Source organism: Lepisma saccharinum, chromosome 1 (assembly GCF_977018435.1).
Source record: "Lepisma saccharinum chromosome 1, izLepSacc3.1, whole genome shotgun sequence".
Taxonomy (NCBI): Eukaryota; Metazoa; Arthropoda; class Insecta; order Zygentoma; family Lepismatidae; genus Lepisma; species Lepisma saccharinum.
Window position 1 is genome coordinate 22,862,388 of NC_139229.1, and position 20,171 is coordinate 22,882,558.

The 20,171-nt window shown below is 37.0% G+C and overlaps 1 protein-coding gene across 1 annotated transcript; it reads right to left on the bottom strand.

The window, feature by feature from the left end:
- Positions 1-1,355: 1,355 nt before the first annotated feature.
- Positions 1,356-3,932, bottom strand: LOC145999134 (uncharacterized). The gene has a single exon (XM_083136093.1). The coding sequence runs from the start codon at positions 3,930-3,932 to the stop codon at positions 1,356-1,358; it is 2,577 nt and encodes an 858-aa protein (XP_082992219.1).
- Positions 3,933-20,171: the final 16,239 nt, after the last annotated feature.

The window sequence follows — 20,171 nt, forward strand, 5'->3', positions numbered from 1 at the left end:
GACACATCAGCATTGTGTAAACGCCCACCTACTCGTAACACACAATTATTGTCAATGAATGGACTCAAGGAAAGAAGTTTACTGGATGAGGGGAGCTCTTGTTCTGTTTGTAAACAGTTAACCTCGCTCTCATATGCTTCAGGTTGGGTGACCTTGACCCAGAACTCAGTAGCAGCTGATAACTCTTCGGTTGTCAACGTCTGCTCTTTTCGCTGCATGGACGGCGCTCTACAGTTGCTTATGAATCTAAACATCCAAGCAGTAACACGTATCAATCTCAAGAATGATGAGAATCTCTGCAATAACTCCTTACAGTCACAGGTTGTAGTCAACAGCACATGAACCCTTGTTTTTCTTTCCTCCTTTTTCATTTATTCACTTTCCACTGTAGATGATTCATGCATAGGCAACTCAGGCAAATAAAGAAATGATGGACCATTCCACCATAAATGAGCTTCACACAACTGTGTAGGAAAAGCACCACGAGAACCAATGTCCGCAGGGTTTTCTTTCGAACGCACATGAAACCACTGTTGAGGATTCGTCAGTTCATGAATGAGTGAAACTCGGTTCGAAACAAATGTACTCCATCTGGATGGATCTGATTTAATCCAACATCAGACCAATCAGACCAAAGGAAAATATTGTCTATATGCAATGACAATGATGACTGCACAACACTAATCAATTTGGCTAACAACACAGCAGCACATAACTCTAAACGTGGCAATGTTACAGGTTTTATGGGTGCAAGCTTTGTTTTCGAAACTAACAATCTGACTGTAACAGTGTTGTCATCATATACTGCTCGTAGATACACAATAGCACATGTACCTTTCTCACTGGCATCACAAAAACCAATCAGTTGACACAAAGTTGGTTCTCTACATTTTAAGCATCGCGGTAACTGTATGCTCTGTAATACATGTAATTCAGCAAAATGTCTTTCCCATATTTCTCTTATGTCACTAGGAATAGGTTCATCCCAATTTAATTGTTCCTTCCACAGTGATTGAATTAATATTTTAGCTAACATAGGGACTGGAGCTAGTAATCCGAGTGGATCAAATATGCGAGCTACCTCAGACAACAACAACCTTTTGGTTAATACAGGGTGTTCACTAGGTGGATTAATGATGAAACTCAAATGATCAGTATCCGGGTGCCACACAAGGCCAAGAGTTCTTATGAATTCGCTGTTATGGATGGAAGATATTGTAGGTTTCTCTCGCAAATGCTCGGGAATACTGTTCAACACGTCAGCATGATTTGCCGTCCACTTATGCAACTCAAATCCACCCTTTCTCAACAATTGTGTCAATTGTTGCTGCATCTCTATTGCTTCTGGAACACTGTCAGCTCCACTGCACAAATCGTCCATATAAAACTAACTGTTGCTTTAAGACTTCTGCTGCAATCGCGTAATTTTCACCTTCATCGTCTGCTAACTGACGTAACACTCTCGTAGCAAGAAAAGCAGCTGGTGCCGTGCCATACGTGAGCGTATTTAAACGATAAACAATCACAGGTTGATTGGGGGATTCTCCCCACAAAATTAATTGGTAGTCTCTGTCCTGAAGATTCACTTTTATCTGGCGATACATCATCCGAACATCACTCGTCAATGCAATAAGATGGCCACGAAAACGTAACAAAATGGTTAGTAACTCTGGCTGTTGTTTACCTCCATTCATTAACACGTCATTCAAGGACACGCCTGTGCTAGTTTTACTCGATCCATTAAAAACTACTCTCAGTTTCGTACTTGTGCTTGTCTCCTTTGTTATAGAATGATGCGGAATGATATAAGAATCAGCGGGGGTGCTGGGTGGTTCACAGTCTGCCACTGGTGTCATACGATTCAACACAATGTACTCTTGCATGAATGACTGGTATTGTTCCAGTCTCTGGCTATCAACTCGAAGCCTACGCTCTTGACTAAGCAAACATTTGATCGCCTTATCTTTTGAATAACCCAACTCGTCGCGGTTGACCTTACATGGTAAGCGTACGACGTACCGACCATCATCCTCGCGATAATGTGTTCGTACGAAATGTTCCTCGCACAATTGTTCTTCTTGACTCGGCACTCGTAAGTTAGGAATCTCCTCAGATTCAAAAAACTTATTCAGAGTTTCGTTCAGATCATTTTCTTGTACAACAATGTGATAAGAAGACAGAGATTGTCGAGGTCTTTGTTGAGGAGTTTTGCCACAAACAACCCATCCCAAGCGGGTTTGAATAGCCACTGGTTCATTCATTCTCCCCTCTCTTCTTCCACTCATTAGTAACAATGGGAAAAGATCAGCCCCGATAAGCAACTGAATAGTGTCAGGTTTGTGATATGAAGGATCGGCAAGTTCAAGGTTTCGTAAATGTTTAAAACTCAGAGTGTTTGGTACACACGCTTGCGGCACTGTGTTGGATATTTTCTTCACAATTAAGGGCGAGCAATGATAGGATCTGTCCCCGTTTTTAGAGAGTATGTTCAAATCAACTGTAGAGTGTGAACTGCCGGCATTTACACCCGAAATTCCAGTAACCGACACGAACACTTTTTTACGTTTCAATCCTAATAATTGGGCTGCGTTCTCGCTCAAAAATGACTTTTCACTAGCACTATCCAAAAGTGCTCGCATGGAGTGAAGTTGATTTTGTTTACCCTTTACTCTCACAACAGCAGTCGGTAACAAGACACGCGTTGCGTCACACTGCGTATCAGCTGTTATGTGCGACACCACTTGCGGCGTTGCCACGTTTCCACTTACCTTAGCTCTTTGCGAAGTTTCACGATGGATAGATGTGTGGTGAGACTTACCACAAGACCTACACGAGCCTGATTTACACCTATCCACAAAATGGGAATTATCAAGGCAGTTGAAACACAAGCCTTTCGATTTCACAAACACTTCCCTCTCTGGCACAGATAGGCTCATATATTCTTCACATTTACTCAAAAAATGCGATTCTCGACACATAGGGCAAGAGGACGACACGTGAAATGAATTAGCACTTCTTCTAGCACTGGGTTCACTGTGGGGGGTGGGTGGTTTCCTTTGGGATCCTGGTTTCGGGTCCTTGGAAGATGCAGATGCTGCGAGCGCTCTCGCTCTATTGTCCAGGAAGCCGCTCAGCTGTTCGAAAGTAGGAAGTTGCTCGGACGACACGCTCAGCTCCCATTGTTGCCTCGAAGTACTGTCCAATTTCTCCACGGTATGAAACACCAGGATAGCGTCCCAATGCTGCACTGGAATGTCCAACACACGTAAAACTCGAACACATTCTGTCGTCACGTCAACCAGCTTGCGTAAGCCGACAGCAGACTCAGTTTGTAATGAGGGTTGAGACACAAGCCGCTTAATTGTGTCGTTCACTAGCGCGTGTTTCTGTTCATATCTGTTAGTCAGAATGTCCCATGCTTCTTTGTAATTCGAATCGGTTATCGCTATAGACTGTAACAATAACGCGGGTTCACCACGGACGCTCGATTTCAAATACTGCAGTTTTTGCGCGGGCGAAAGTGACGCGTTGTTGTGTACGGACGCCACGAACAAGTCTCTAAAAGAAAGCCACTGCTGCAGATTTCCTGTAAAAGTAGGCAAATCTAACCTCGGTAGACGCACATCACTCACTGTCTTTGTCTCGGTCACGGTCACGGTAGTTTGCTGTTTTTTCGCGATGTATAACTTGGCCAATGCTTCGTCGAGCCTGTCCTGCACTGAACCAATTTCCTCATCATACTGCTCAAACTGTTCGTCGGTGCACTTTTCTGAGATTTCACGGATCAGTTTTTGAGTGTCTTCTGTCAGTTGTAATGCTTTGTCTATGTACACTAAAACATTACCTTCGGTGAGATCATCTGCCGCCAATTTCTTCTCCAAACGTGTGGCGTCACGTTTGAGGAGACGTTTGTTTGAAAGTATTTGCTCCATATTTCAGTCTCAAAACACGTAAAGTACATACACGAAGATCACAGTCACACCCGGCAAGGATACGATGCACTGAATTGCCGGTAAGCACAAAACCACTGTCTCTCGAAGCTCAAACACAAAGCCGTTAATAAGGCGCACTTTCTCAGCGGGAACACAATGGATGACCGGGCCGTAACGAATCGAATCAACCATTTATCCGGGCACAGGAGGACCATGAATAGCTTCCTAGTTCCTGGGTGTGTGGTTTCGCGTATGTCAGTTCACTCTGGTGCAAATGAAACATATATGTAGATTAACTTATACTTTAATAACATGAAGCACGTAAATAACACGATATATAATGAAGGTTTCCACACAAATGTACACGAATATGACGAGGCGTACAACACACGTACGTCGTCTCACGACTCAACTCGGACTCACACTGCGCATGCGCACACTGCATGGCAACAAGCTTAATAAGAATGACAATTCGTCTGAACACAGTGTGTCCATAAGTTATTATACTGTCAGCCATTTGGCACATCTCGTTAAAAAATCTCAGCATTTCACCATTCACTAGTTAATCGAATTGAATATTGATTCACTTCACAGTTCAATGTGCAACAATAGTTTCGACTCATATCACGTGAGATGTAAACTCAATTCAATTCTCTCATTGTATGTAACTTGTATGTTGAGCTCATGTAGAAATATCAATTATGAGCTCTAAGCTAAATTTGACGCTACAATCGCTTGATCAACTCTTGCGTCTCGCTGCCAGACATTCTACGTTCCTGTTTGCTCCAGGTCGCTTCTGCATTTCATTATCATTGTTTTTACCTCTGTTTCATTCTCATCGTCGTTATAAACCTACGTAACTTCTACTGTTTACAGTAGACAGAATCTACTGTTATCAATTGTAGTACTCTACTGTGTCTCTCGGAAATCTACTCAAAATCAATGATTTCCTACTGAACACTTTCAGTAGGCCTAATGTGTAATTACAGTTGAGGAACTACAAGTGAAATATTCTCTTCAGTACTACATGTAATATTGCATGTAGTGTGTTTGAATTTGAATTCAAAATTTTGGGTGCGTCATCACTTAGGCTATTTTGCACCTGTCACTTTATACGGGGTCCAGCCCCTTACCAGAACTAAAATAACATAACTGTAACGTAGTGTTGTAACTAAAATATTAAAATATTCTGAATTCGGTTAAAAGCTGAGGCTGTAAAGAGGCACTCAGCACCCACAAGGACCAAACACAGGACAACACAGAAAATTATACTGGCCATGGGGCTAGTCGCCAGAACCTCGTTCGTCTGCAAACTGAAGTCCAGGGTGTACTACGTGGAAGCAACAATTGGGTGTACATACTTCGTGGAAGGTCATCCCTTACACCCTTGTAGTATGTTTAGCTCAGCACGATAGCTGTAAATGTAACTTTTTATTCCTCCTGATTAACAATTTGTTTTTATATCTATTTAAAATCTAAACCAACCTCACTTCCATTTAGTACACCCTGAACTGCATTTTGCAGACTAACGAGGCTCTGGTGACTGGACCTACTCTTAGTATAATCTTTGTAAGACTGTGTGTGTGTTGTCCTTGTTTGTGCTGACTGTCTGTCGCTTTACAGGCTCAGCTTTTAACCCAGGTAAGGATATTTTAGTTTTCAGACACGCTTTTATTTCTGTCATGATAAGGGGCTGGACCCCGTATAGCGTGACGGGTGTAAAATACCCTAAGTTTTCAGGTACACAAATTGTAATTCAAGTTTAAAAAATCTTAACATTGATGTTTAAAAACACCTATTGATCTACTGAAACCAGTACAGTAGAGAAACTGCAAGTGAAAAATAATTTATTCAGTATAGTGTATAATGTTAAGTTTAATATTTTGGCTGTAAATATTAATTTCATACCCCCTTATTATTTTTTTGTATTTATATCTTTTTGAAAATCTGAACACAGTAGATGTTTCAAAACACCTATTGATCTACTGAAAACAATAGACAAAAGTTTCATTGGAGTAAGTAGAAAAGAGTCATGAAATAATACCCAAAGAAGTCAACCATTATGAATTAATGTTACATACTTTTTTTTATTTCACTTTCCAAAACCTAGGCGCTCGAAATAATACATGGCATGCGATTTACTAGACAGTCTGCTTTTCTGTGATTGATTCGTCGTGCCCAGTCGGGGATTACTACCGTTCAAGTTAAAAGGGGAAGGGGAAGAAATCCACCACAGTACCATGACGTATGAAGTAGCATGTTCACAGGCATCCAATACAACTGATAAGGGTTCACCTGACCTTGGAAGTGTGGGAAACACGTTTCATGCTGGTTTCCAGAATGCTGTGGCTAAATCTGGAACTAACGGTGGAATAAGAAATAGTTTGTAACATTTAACAATGACATTTCGCATTTACAAAATATGAGATATGTAGACTTTGATTTATTTATTATAGTAGACGGTAGAGAATTACTTACCACGAAAGTCAAGTTCTAAATTGCAGACATCAAAATCTACTCCAGGTTGTAAAGTACATTTGTGATAGACAGCAGATAGGTTAATAAGGTTTACAAGACTGCTAACGACTCTTAAGACAAACGTTCAACGAAGGTTATTGAGTGAGAAAATGGGAAATTGTTAAAAATAGCGGCCTAGTTGAGTGAAGATCGAAGGTTCCAATCTCTTATAGAACCGGCTATTTTTTGACACTAATTTTTGGTGCGTAATATATTGTCGACATTTATAAGAAACAAAATATGAAAACTCTCCTCCTCTGTAACGGTGCGGTCTAAGACTCTGTGCTTTGGACTCCGACTGCAGCGGGACGGCATGGATTCGAGTCGTCCTGGGTTCTCGGCCTGTTATCTGTATAGGACCGGTGGCAACCCACCATCGTGAGGAAATTGGGGAGCTACGAGTGACTGGTGTAACCTGGTTTCAGATATCTTCTATAACGGCTGAGTGTTCGACGTGCTGACCAAAGTCACCTCGTTGCCAGTTGAAGATAACTCTAGGTAGGATTGTGGAAGGGAGACTGACAGTCGGGAGATAGCCCAAGGCCCTTCGAGGTTTTAAAATATGAAAATCTAATTTAAATCTAATTTCTCGCCATTGTCACGTGAGATTTCTTTTCAGTATGACTCCTGCAATACTAATTAGTTCCTAAGTGAGATAATGAGATGGACAGAGAGATATTAAATTATGAGTTCACTGTTTAAAAAATAAGCATTAACACATTTTTATATTCACATACCTCTTTACAAATTCCTGAGCACGTCACTACAAATGAACCAATCTAGTGCACACTAGAGCCTTGGCTTATCGATACATATGGGGTATCCTACAATTACAGTCAAACCACAACCTCAATTCTCGAAGCTTTAGCCTCTCCATGTAAAACGATTGCGTCGTAAATATAGTAGATTTTGCTTAAATGTTTTGTGACATTCATACCACCTTTATTTCATTTGCTACAAAGGAGCGTTTGGGTGTGTTGTCTGTCTATAAAGAGGCGGGTGGGGATTATATTTCTAATGCATATTGAACGAATTGGTCTTAACTCATAATCATGCCGTAAGAAGGAACGAACTCGTGGGGTAGTGGTTATCGCACTGGATTGTCACTGTAATGGTCGTAGGTTCAAATCCCCACGGTGACAAAAACTTTTCGTAAACTTTATTCGTTCCCATTGTTACTATTTGAATTAGTCTTCTTTGAAACTAACAACGAAAGATTATACAATTAACTCTCTCTCTTTCAAAATGGTAATATGAGGATAGGTTTCTTATTATAAGAATTGGAAATTTTAGTGGTCTCAACGCATCTAAAATCCAAAATACTAGATCGACGTTATTTTCTACTGAATTCTAAATCCACGTTATACACAGATAGGCTAATGAGGCCTGGACCTACAGTTTAAAGTGAGATACGAACCACTATGTGTCTCCACTTGTTGTCCTGCACTGAACGTAAAACAAACAGCTCCCCGCCCCCATTTTTAAAACAAATTTACATTAAATATGATATTTATAAGATAATCATCATTGATTTGATTGTTTTTATTATTGAACGTCAAATAGAACATTTTCCACAATCACCTCTTCGTCCCATCTCTCCCAATATCTTTCTGTCCCTCTCTTCTCCCCCTTCCCCACCCCCACACACATGTATCAAAATAAATATTTTCTTAGGTTTGTATGTGTATAAATATAACATTAAATACCCCCAAAAATACTATTTATTTTCTACTTTCCGTCACCCATCTCCCACTCCCACAACCCCTCATTATTACTGGCGTTCGCCAGACCAAGTGGTAATGTATCGACGTTTTGTAATCAGTGTGTCCTTTTCCTAGTTCCAGTCAGGTCGCATAATGTTTCAGATTCCAATTTAAATGTATACCGAGTCGTGATTAGCCTATGTGTGCAAAAAGTGATGTTAAAACGAACTCTTGACCTCAATAATACAATTTGTGTATTTTCTTTCAGCTGTGGTTCCCTCTTTTCGCGAGAAATAACGAATTTACCTGATCATTAACTCAACAAATAAAAATGCATCTCTAAATTAATTAATGAAAACTGTTATTACACCCAAACCACTATTTTATCGTAAATGTAAATGAAATGTCATCTCACGTAGTGAAAACAATGTGAAAATTGTTCTAATGAGTGATATATATATGATTGTCAAACGCATACATGAATACATTATATTAAGCTCGTGAACTATAATTGGGACCATTTAATACTAATTTGAAACGATTAAAGGCAATTAAAACGACAGTCAACTTTTGCGCAATCTTTCTGCCGATTCGCATTACTGAAACAGTATTTAACCAATGGGGACGTTATCTCATATTTGGAAATGCTGCATTGGTTGAACTTCCTGTGGACAAGACCGTGAGTCACGCCTCCTGCTCCTCCGAATCGAACTTCACTCTGATTGGAGGATCGTATATTTCACAACACTTCCTTGTTTCAGAGCTACCAACATAATTTCGTAAGACGTTGGACTTAGAAAAAATCCATGCGACAGATTTTTTGAACATGACTGTACCAAAACAATCTCCGTGAAATCTTGTGGCCAATCCCCTTTCTCATAGATTTCATTGCATAAGTGCAGTATTTCTCTTTTTCCATCTCCCAGGCATTTGATAAGTTCAACAGGAATTTCATCAGTGCCCGTTGCTTTCCCATTCCTCATTTCTTTAAGTACTTGCTCAAATTCTTCATGCAGGGTATAGTATCCATCAAGTTTTTAACGCAAAATTTGCCTAAATATTTGTTTATATATCTTAAATTCTGCTCCCGCATTCCCAGCCATCTACAATATTTTCATTTATTTATTAATATTAATTATTTTTTACAATTTATGACTATTTAGAAACAGGTTTCAAGACCAGATAACAATTCCAAAATATGTAAAGTTCTGGAGCTTATTCTGAGCTCATTTTGAATTTAATGGGATGGAAAAATCAGGAGTTTATAATATGAAAATTGCGAGCAAAGCTACAAGTATTAATTTTAATGCAGGTTGCTATTTAAAGGGGGTGAGGAGGATTCCCCATCCTCTAACTTGATTCATTCCAAATCAGGAATAATCATTTCCCACCCACTGAATATGAAAAACATATTTTTAAATATATCGTACATACAGAATTCCACTTCAGTGGATATACAGAAAATATTATTAAACTAATTTATGGCAGATATGTACTGTATGCAGTGCCCTTTAGAAGCCATGTATTCGGTATTTTCTCAGACTTCTAGAAGGTGTTTTACAAGTACTATTCTATCAAATTTTGAAAACTGTGCCCTGTCTTTGATGTATGTTAACAGGACTTTTCGAACGCTTGTTGACAGCTATAGCGTTGTGTTGCCTTTTTTTTTTTTTTTTTTTTTTTAAAAATACTCAATCGAGATGATTCCCGATCAACTCGCAAGAGATCTAACTTTGAAGTATTTGTACAACATTTGACATAGTAATTATTTGTAATCTAACTAGCTGTACCTTATGATGCTCTTCAAACATTGAAAGTACTATCATTGCATGTGGTAAACCGAAATCCTTCATATCACAGAGCAAGCAAAGTTAAAGGGAAACCATACGCTCGAAAGGAATTTTTTTAATCGTTGGTGGATAATATGAGGCGTTGCGGATACGAAGGGCGAACTCGACAAACGTACATTTTTAGGAAAATGCGTTTCAAGTTGTGAGAAATGGGGCGAACTCAACAGAAACTTTGGAAATCACGCAGGAAAAACTTTCTGATCTACTGTTACGACGTTTTTGTTGATTTCACCCTGGATCTCACAACTTGACACATTTTCCTTGAAATGTACGTTTGTTGAGTTCGCCTTTCGTATCCGCAACGCCTTATATGAAGAACCGGTTTGAAGAGTTAGGTTTCTTTTTGGGTGTAGTATTAAATGCAGATGCATACGTGTTGTTTTATGGTGACATGTTAATTCCTCGTTTATATATAAAAAAGTAAACTTTAATGTAAGCGAAAGCATGTACGCGTCACCAGTCGAAGATTTTCGCATATACAAAGAAAATTCAATACACATTCCCACCTCACTCAAAGCTGAGTGTGAAAGCTGGTTCAGTGCCATGAACTTTACCTTTACTGATTAGAGAAATCATTTAGAAGTTTTAAACCTTTTTTTTTCAATAGACTCCCAGGGCATTGTTTTATTGCAGAAAAATTTGCAACAAAATGGATCAAGTCATAAGCATTACTTGGTACGAGGTAAAAAATCACAGATTTGCAATAGTATAAAATCGACAAAAACATCGTCAAGATAGGTTTTCCATTGTGCTTAAATTAATAAAAACAATAGGCCTCGTACCAAGTATGAGTTTGAACCCCTAAAATATATGTACTTATATACTTTTAAAAAAACTGGAAAAACCCACAGGTGTCTGTCAAGTAGACCGGAAGTGAACCGGAAGTAGATCGGAAGTGGACCGGAAGTAAATGGGTGTAGGTGTGGGTGGGTGTAAGTGTAGGTGTGGGTGGGTGTGGGTGTTACGTAAAAATTGGGTGTCATAGGGGGAAATTATCTAAATCTTAGAATTTTTATACAATAAAATTGAAATTTAAGCTCTTGCGTAAAACAAATTTTCAGTTTTTTACACTTGGAAAATCAGCTAAAATCATGATTTTCAGTTAAATTACACTAAGAGAGCTCACTATAAAATTGTTAAATTTTGGGAGGGTGGCCGCTCGACCCCCGTTTATAACTACTTCAACGTACATTGAAACGTTTATATAGGAACGATGGAACGTACTGTCATCCTCATCTTCGCGATTAGTCAAACATGTCACAAGAATGTAACTGCTATTAGTAAACTTACAAGAAAAATAAGTTTTGTAGAAATTCTCTTGTCAATATGAATACCATGTTACTACCTTTGTTTTTTTTAAAAAAATATGTGAAACCATATTACATTAAATATTAATTAATTAATTAATTCTCTACCCTTCTTGAATCCGAAAATTCATGGTTACAGTTCAATTTGTCCTTATCCTGAGCAAAATTTATATATATATTCTATTTTATCTTTACAGATTTCTTTTAGGTCTATCTCCATCTTCGTTTTTGGTCCTTTACCATCAGGTTTCCCAACAAGATTCCTGTAAAATCTCCTTTATTCCTTTCTCATTCGTACCCACCTAAGTATTCGTGATTTAATCATCAATCTAATAATACTTGGAAATTAACATAAACTATGTACTTCTAAATTATGTAACCTTCTCCATTCACTTGTCTCTTCATCCCTTTTAGGCTAAAATATTTTCCTAAAGATCTTATTTTCAAATACTCTCAATGTCAATAGAAGGGATGAAGTTTTCGCATCCACAGGCAAAATTACTGTTATTGTATATTTTAACTTTTAGTTTCTTAGATATAAAACAAGAAGACAGAGAAAAATAACATGCATTAAACCTTCTTTTTCATTTCCTCTTTAATATCATTTTCATTTTGTAAGTATTACTTAAGTTTGGAAACTGGACCAAACAAGTTAGTTTCGACCTGTACTTTTCTCTTTACTAACTTTCTTACTTGCTTTAAAAAAATATTTTAGCATTATTCTTAATTGTATTTACATCATCTGCATATGCTAACAGTTGAGTCACAGTACTTCGTTAGTTTCTTTTACCTTCCTAACAGCATATTCTAAGGCAAAATTAAAAAGCAATGGATATGATGCATCTTTGTTTTATAACCTTTCATGAATTGTACATTTGTCAGACATATTAACAAAATTCTTAGGTATTCCAAATTCGAATAATTTATCTTTTTAGCATCTTTAACTTCAATCAAGTTAATTTCTTGAACTATAGGTTCTGCTTCATTTATTTCTAATTAATCTCCTACATGAACATTTAAAAAGTCATTAAAACAATTCTTCCATCTATTTAAAATAGTCAGCCATTTTTCATCAAGTTTACTTTAGGTTGCCACCCCTTTCTAAATTCATTTGCACCTCTGATACTTTTATTTCAATTGCGTTAATTTTACTTTTCAAGTAATCTCTTTTTTTTTGTTACTTCTAAACATGCTGTTCTTTAACCACCTAAGTCTATTTCTATTAGGTTATGCGAACCATTGCTTACTTTTTTCCTGGTTTATACATTATTTAACTGTTGATTCTATTCTATGATGTATGTACTCCCAATTCTTATTTAAGTCTGTTTAATTTAAATACTGCAGATTAAAAAAAATGTACAATTGTATAGGTTGAGGTTCATTATGTGGAAATAAATTTCATTTTTTAAAAGTTCATTCTAGGCCAGGGATAGCTGCAACAACACAAGCCTTCGATCTGTCCCTATCTTGAAAAAATCTATATACTCTTTTCTATCCCTACCGATTTCCATTAGGTCCATCTCAATGTTGGATTTCCTATAGGTCTCTTAGAATCATGTAAACTCCTCTTTCCTCTCCCATTCGTACCACATAGCCTGCCCACCTAAGTCTTCTTTATTTAATTGTTCTAATAATATCTGGACATGAATATAAATTATGTAGTTCTAAATTATGTAACCTTCTCCACTAACCTGTCTTCTCATCCCTTTTAGGTCCAAATATTTTCTTAACAATCATATTTTCAAATACTCTCAAGTTATGTTCCTCTTTCAATATAATAGACCAAGTTTCACATCCATATAATACTACAGGTAAAATTACTGTTTTTTATATTTTAACTTTTAGTTTCTTAGAGAAAAGTAACATACATTTCCTGAATTAAGCCTACTTTTTATTTTATTTCCTCTTTAATATAATTTTAATTTGATAATATTACTCCTAAGTATTTGAATTTATAAACTAGTTCAAATAAGTTGTTATCATGTTCTTTCATTAGATATTAAAGTTAGATTTTTTTTAATTAAACGAAATAGGTTTGTTAAAAAAAAATAATCGTTAGTTCATATGATATTATTTTTTGTGATGCATGTTTGTTGTCCGTGTTGGTGTTTCTTTTTTTGTTTGTTTTAACAGGATTCGAATTCTTGAAGGGAGGGAAGAGGGGGTTAAGTTTTTCGAGAATATCACGCATTCCATGTTTATAAGTAATTACATTTTTAATAGAAACCGTATCTTTTATCAATGTTTCATGAGATTTGGTTGCCTGCAAAAGTTAATCCGTTTATCTCCTTCTTCTATCACGATAAGGAACTCAAAATGTAAAATTTTCCTTATCCTCTGCTTACACATTTTCTCTTTTCCCACAATCTCTATCTCGATCAATTATATCCCTACCTCTTAGAAACATATTCCCTACCTTCTTTAAATGTACAACAGTCGCAGGAAGGGACAAAAAGAGAAGTAAAATAAAGCAATTTAATCAATTAAACACTACAAGAATAAATTTACGCTGTGTGTTTGTGTTAAAACTCTAAAAACATCCATAAACTTAAGTCACTTTCTTTGGAAAAATGATTGCAATTAAGAAATTATTAGCCCCGTCTAGTTCTCTACCCTTTTAGACATATGGTGGAGTGCAGGTTCATCCCAGCGCCAGGCAAGTGCAGTAGAACTGTGTTCAACCAAATAGACGAATAGCTGTATTCAAGTTCAAAAAATTCAACAATTGCCTCTGCTTTAAACATTCATTTGTTTAGTTAGCTCGCATCATGTAACCATACACCACACACTACACCGCTCCAGAACGTAGTACTACACATGCAGACACAAAATACACTACTTAACACCAAATCAACAAAATAGACAAGTTAATGTTGCACTCTGTAACCGTTTATCTGTGGTGTAAAAAAACTAGACGCACATAAGTAGTGAGAATATATTATATTTATAACCTCAATTTACTAATCGGGAAAATTCCCCTTAGCGAACCAATCAACACAATTCACGTGACAGGAAGCAAGTTCGCGCCTCAGTCAATGCGATGAGTTGTGTGATGATGCTGTCTGTTTCCGCGTTTGACTCATACCAATCGTCCGTATATCGTCTCCTTCCTTGCCTCGCCTCATGAAGCTCGTCCATCCTATCGGCCAACTTTTTGCCTGCAGCCCGAAAAAGAGAATCGGGATTCTGCAAGTTTTTCATACCGCTTATTTTGCGAAGATTGTCCATAAAAATCATCTCGCACGGTGGACGAAATTCAGGCGCTATTTTGCTTAAGTCGACGAGCCTCGCGACATCCTCACCTCCATCGAATGTGTACGCAAAAATCTTGTGCAGCAGTTCGAGTGGTAAATCGGTTATACGAGTTGTCATTTTTACAAGGTGTTATTTAAATAGAAGTTTCTCGGTATTTATATATAAATTTTCTCGGGGAAAAATACAAAACGCACAATCAAGTCAAAATTCAATCTGTATGAAAAACGACTTGAACCACCTTCAAAATAAAATAATTTTAGCTATTACGATAAAATCTTCAGCTATGTTATTTATACAGAATTTCCAGAGACAACAAGTAACATCTGATCACATCAAAACTTAATCTGATCGATTAGTGTGTATACTTAGTCTGTTACTATTTTTGGTTTTGGTATTTACATATAATTTTTTGGGGCTCAAATCAAAAACTATATAGTTAATAAAACTATATACTTAAAAAAAACTAGAAAAACCACAAGTGTGTCAAGTAAACCGGAAGTAGATCGGAAGTAGACCGGAACTAGACCAGAAGTAAATTTGTGTGGGTGTAAGTGTAGGTGTGGGTGGGTGTGGGTGGGTATAGGTATTACGTACCTTAACTCAAAAAAAATTATGACACTCGTACCAAGTACGAGGCAAAAAATCACAGATTTGCAATAGTATAAAATCGACAAAAACATCGTCAAAATAGGTTTTCCATTGTGCTTAAATTAATAAAAACAATAGGCCTCGTACCAAATATGAGTTTGAACCCCTAAAATATATGTACTTATATACTTTAAAAAAAAACAACTGGAAAAACCCACAGGTGTCTGTCAAGTAGACCGGAAGTGGACCGGAAGTGGACCAGAAGTAAATGGGTGTAGGTGTGGGTGTAGGTGTGGGTGGGTGTGGGTGTAAGTGTAGGTGTGGGTGGGTGTGGGTGTTACGTAAAAATTGGATGTCATAGGGGAAATTATCTAAATCTTAGAATTTTTATATAATGAAATTGAAATTTAAGCTCTTGCGTAAAACAAATTTTCAGTTTTTTACACTTGGAAAATCAGCTAAAATCATGATTTTCAGTTATATTACACTAGTAGTGGGAAAGTATATATTATAAACCCAAGAAAGGAAGAGCCCCCCTCAAGCAGATTTGGCTACACTTAAAACTAGCTCAACATGCCCATATGAGCTTTTTGCTCAAGTGTGGAACCCTGTCTAATCCAAGATTTTTGTAAAAAAGCCCTCATGGATTCCATGAGAAAGGAAGAGCCCCCTCGGATTGATGAGGCTACACTTACAAAAGGCACTTCTGTGAGATTGTTGTCTATAATCCTGTCAAAAATATGCCCCTCTTGATATTTTTTTTGGCCACACTTAAAACTAGGCCAAGACACACACACACATACACCCACACACACACACATATACACACATACATACACACATATTTACTTCTAGTTTAAGTTCAATTTGTTTATCTAATATTAAAACAATGCAATATGCAGAGACCTTCTAGAATTGCTCCGTGACTCTCTCATTTCTTACATCATAAACATATGATTTTTCCCCTATGAGAATAACACTACATATTGTGTCATCAGGTAATGCCTCATGGAATTCACAGATAATTTTAATATTTGTTCTGTCATTCACCACAACTTGTTTCCTTTTTGAAGTGTTAATTACAAACATGGGTCTCTGTGTTTTGAATTCATCTGGTGTGTAATACATGTCAGTATTGCCAGTAGTGACTCTCTTGAAAGCCGAAAAAGCCTCATATAATTTAAGGAAATCATTCTTGGACATGTCTAAATTATAATTTTCTCTAGGAAAGACCTCATTTCTGCCATTTTTAAGATATATGTTCTTGATGTTGCAGTTATCAAATTTACTTGAATTTTTTTCCTGATTATTGAGTCTTCCAGTCTGAAACAGTACCACTACAAAATCAGGCATGTCAAATTGTATGCTGGAGAATGAATTTGTAGCATCAAACTCATAATATGTACCAGATGCGGGCTTCTGTACACATTGATATGTATAAAATTGTAATGGAACCTGTGGATTTTTTATTATATCTGCTTTGTGTTTAAGAGCATAACTGGCCTCGTATTCAACAACAGGGATTCTTAACTCCATAGTCTGAATAATGCATTTGCCTGCATCTGGTAGGGTATTAGGCAGAGCTTCCCCTGTAGAGTTTATTGCACTGTACCTCATCAAAGCATTGTTATCATTTGCAGCTCTTCTAAATGTAATTCTTAACCCACCCTTCCACATAATATCTTTGTAATCTGAGAAGAATCCTGGCAATAGGCGCATGGGGAACAGCACTGTGTGGTTTTTAGATAATATCTTATCACCAGCCTCAAATCCACCTATTTTGTAGTAAGAAGCCTCGGTTTTGGATAATTTTAATGTGGCCAAAGCTGTGGAGGTAATGCCGGGATAATCCACTCTGTTTATAACAACGCCATGCTTTCTGATCTCAATTTCAGAGAATAGATGTGGCACAAAATTATCTACCAATCTTATATTTGAATTTGCCGGATAATCTGTTCCATCGAGCTTTACAACATCAAATTTGATGTATAGATCTGCTCTGTGGGGGTGTATAAATCCATCCCCTACATCAAGATCAACCTCAATCTCTGTGTTGGGTTGATTTAAATTTGCAAATGTCCTCCTGTTTGGGGGGAATGATTGTAGCTCATAACTCTCAATATTTTCCATTTTTTTCTTGTATGTATTTTTATTTAAATGTTAATCTCTATGATTGCAGTTGTTGTGGCTCCAGCAAAATCAACTAATTCTTCTTTTTCATTAGTGACCATCAATTCAATATAATCTATTCTATTATGACACACAGGAAAATATAATGTTGGGGATGGATTGTAGATGATGGGCTCCATAAATTCAGAATTAGGTTTGAATGTTGCAATGATCCCAGTTTGTTTGTGAGTGCCTATGCCATTTGATTTGGTGATCATACCCTCTGCTATATTACAGTGAATATTCAGAGTCTCTATGGCTAAGAATTTAGGTATATTCATAGCAGTGTGTTTGATGCCTGGTTCAAGTTTTGTGTTGTTCTCAAAGCCTAACAGCTCTCCTATAGTACCCAGATCCACTGTTTCTGTAGCAGATACAATCTCTACTCTGTGAGTGACAGAATTTTGACTTAACACTATACCTCTGGGTAATTGAGCATTTAGAGTGGACAGATTATACTGCCCTGGAGTAATGACAATTTTTTGATCCCCTACTGCAATTGTGTTGTTGTGGTGTGTAATATTAGGGATCAAGTACATGCCATAAAATGCTCTGAGAGCTATTGTTTTGGGATACACTATGTCATCATGTAATTTGAGTTTCAATATTGAATTTTGGCTGGTGAGATGGAATACCCCCATGATGTTTCAGATACCACAAGGCTTTTTGAAAATCTTCAATTGATGGTTTATTTATTTGAGACATATATCTAAGAACAGATAAACACAAATGTCCACAATTAACATCTTTGAAGTTTTGAACACGGGCATTATTGTAATAAAGATTAGCTGAATTTAGATATTTTATTAAATTTTCAGGTGGAACACCTCCAAATGAATCAAACACAAATGCCTCATCTTTTAAATATTTAAGATAACAGATCCAGTGAGTACCCTGATTTTTGTACTTATCCAAATTAACAATGCCACAATACAAGAATTTTTTTTCTTGCGCTGCTTCTTGGTCAAAAGACTGTCAATAGTTTTAAGAGATTTGAGACCTGCATAAGGTATTTGATACATAACACCCTTGGCCTTCATTGTAGGTTTATTATATACATATTCACAACCCCCACCCCAATTTTTGTTTGGTGCTCATAGCTATGGTGGTTCCCAATGCTGCTATTTTTTCACTCAAAGAAGCATCTTTGCTTACAAATCTACCAAATGCAGCCTCTTCTAATTTCTTGTCTGCAACATGTCTCTTGTCAAGATCAGAATGTGTGTTGTATGCAATATCATGGTCTCTACAAGCAGCATCTAAGGGATTAACACCAGGATCCCCTCTGTTTAATCTATGGTCCAATTTTGTGCCTGGACCACAATACTGATAGCCTGGAATGTGTAGTTCAAATGGGAGCTTGTTTATAATGTCATTAACAAGGCCCCGACCCTCAGAAATATTCCAAAATTTAGGTGGTAGAGTATTAATTATTTTTATAAGATATCCAATCCCCTTAGTGTCATTCACTATAAAATTAGACAATTTGGTGCTTATCATGTCCATAATTCCAACCTTTTCATTGTAAAAATTGTTGTTCCCAGCATTTTCCTCCCCAGCTATCACCAATAACCTATCTACAAGTTTCCTGACATCATCAACCCACACAAATTCTTTAGGCAGGGTGTTGTATTGTTTGATTCCACTGCCAGTCTTGATTTGTGACCATATGGGCTTGATTAAAGTGTTGTATTTTGCTCCACTGCTCCACTTGACTCTTTTTTGTGTGGGATCATTGTTCTGGTATAGAGCATCTGATTTTATTAATATTTCTTTGTAATGTTCATAATCTTGATCTGTATAGCTGCCAGGCCTTTTCCTAGTCATCAGTTCCCACAATCCAGGTGTTCCGGGGTACTTAACAAAAGCACCTTTTTCTCCGAGACGAGATTCTGAATAAACAATCAGATCATCCCCCATAAATGTTACTCTGAAATTGCCAATTCTATGTATGATGCTACCATCAAGCTCTGTGTCAGCATATAAGCCAAACACCTCATCTTTATTGTCTTTAGGTGTGGTTAAATATTTTTGAGCAAGAAGACCCAATTCAATAGGATCCTGAGTTGCTTCAATTCTTCTAGGACCAATAGGACTAGGTGTATGAATACTGGAAAGTGGGGTGAATGGATAATCTAATATGTTCCTGGCAGCTACAGGTACAAGCTCTGTGATCAAGTTTTGATTTTGCTCTGTAACAGCTTTGATATTTTTACCTAATTCACCAATAGCATCAATAATAGGCTGTTCTGTTTGTTTGTGTTTTTCATAAATTCCTCGGTTCTCTGATTTCCATCCCTGAAATCTTTTTACAAGATAATCTCTTAATTTAAGATCATCAATAATTGGTCTTTTCATGTTTATTTATATATGTTTCAATGTCTAGAAAATTGTTGATTTTATTTCTGTATTTGCCACTATTGGGTGTTCTTGTCATATCAATTGTGACAAACCCATAACTGTCCTGGTTCCAGCACCTACTGCAAAACTTGGAAAAATCATTGTAGCTCAGGTCCCCACCTACATATTCATCATGTATATGTTTGAGGTTGGTATGGTCTTGATGAAACACACATATAAAATTGCTGTTGTCCTGGATCAGCTGCTTCGGAATTTTTGAAAAAGTCTGTGCCAGGTAGAAGCAATCAATGTTTTTGTGTCGGCCCTGTGTAAAAAAATTTCTAACCTTGTTTTGATTATCCAGTATAATGTCATCAAACACAACAACAGAATTATCGAGACATTCATGAAGTGGCTTAACATCTGGTTCAAAAGTGGCAATATCCAATCCATCATATAGCTTCATCAGCTGCTGATATTTTAATTGTTCCAAGCTCTTAGAAAAGACAT

Excerpts from the sequence above, each read along its gene's own strand:
- LOC145999134 (XM_083136093.1), bottom strand. The coding sequence starts at position 3,932 with ATGGAGCAAATACTTTCAAACAAACGTCTCCTCAAACGTGACGCCACA.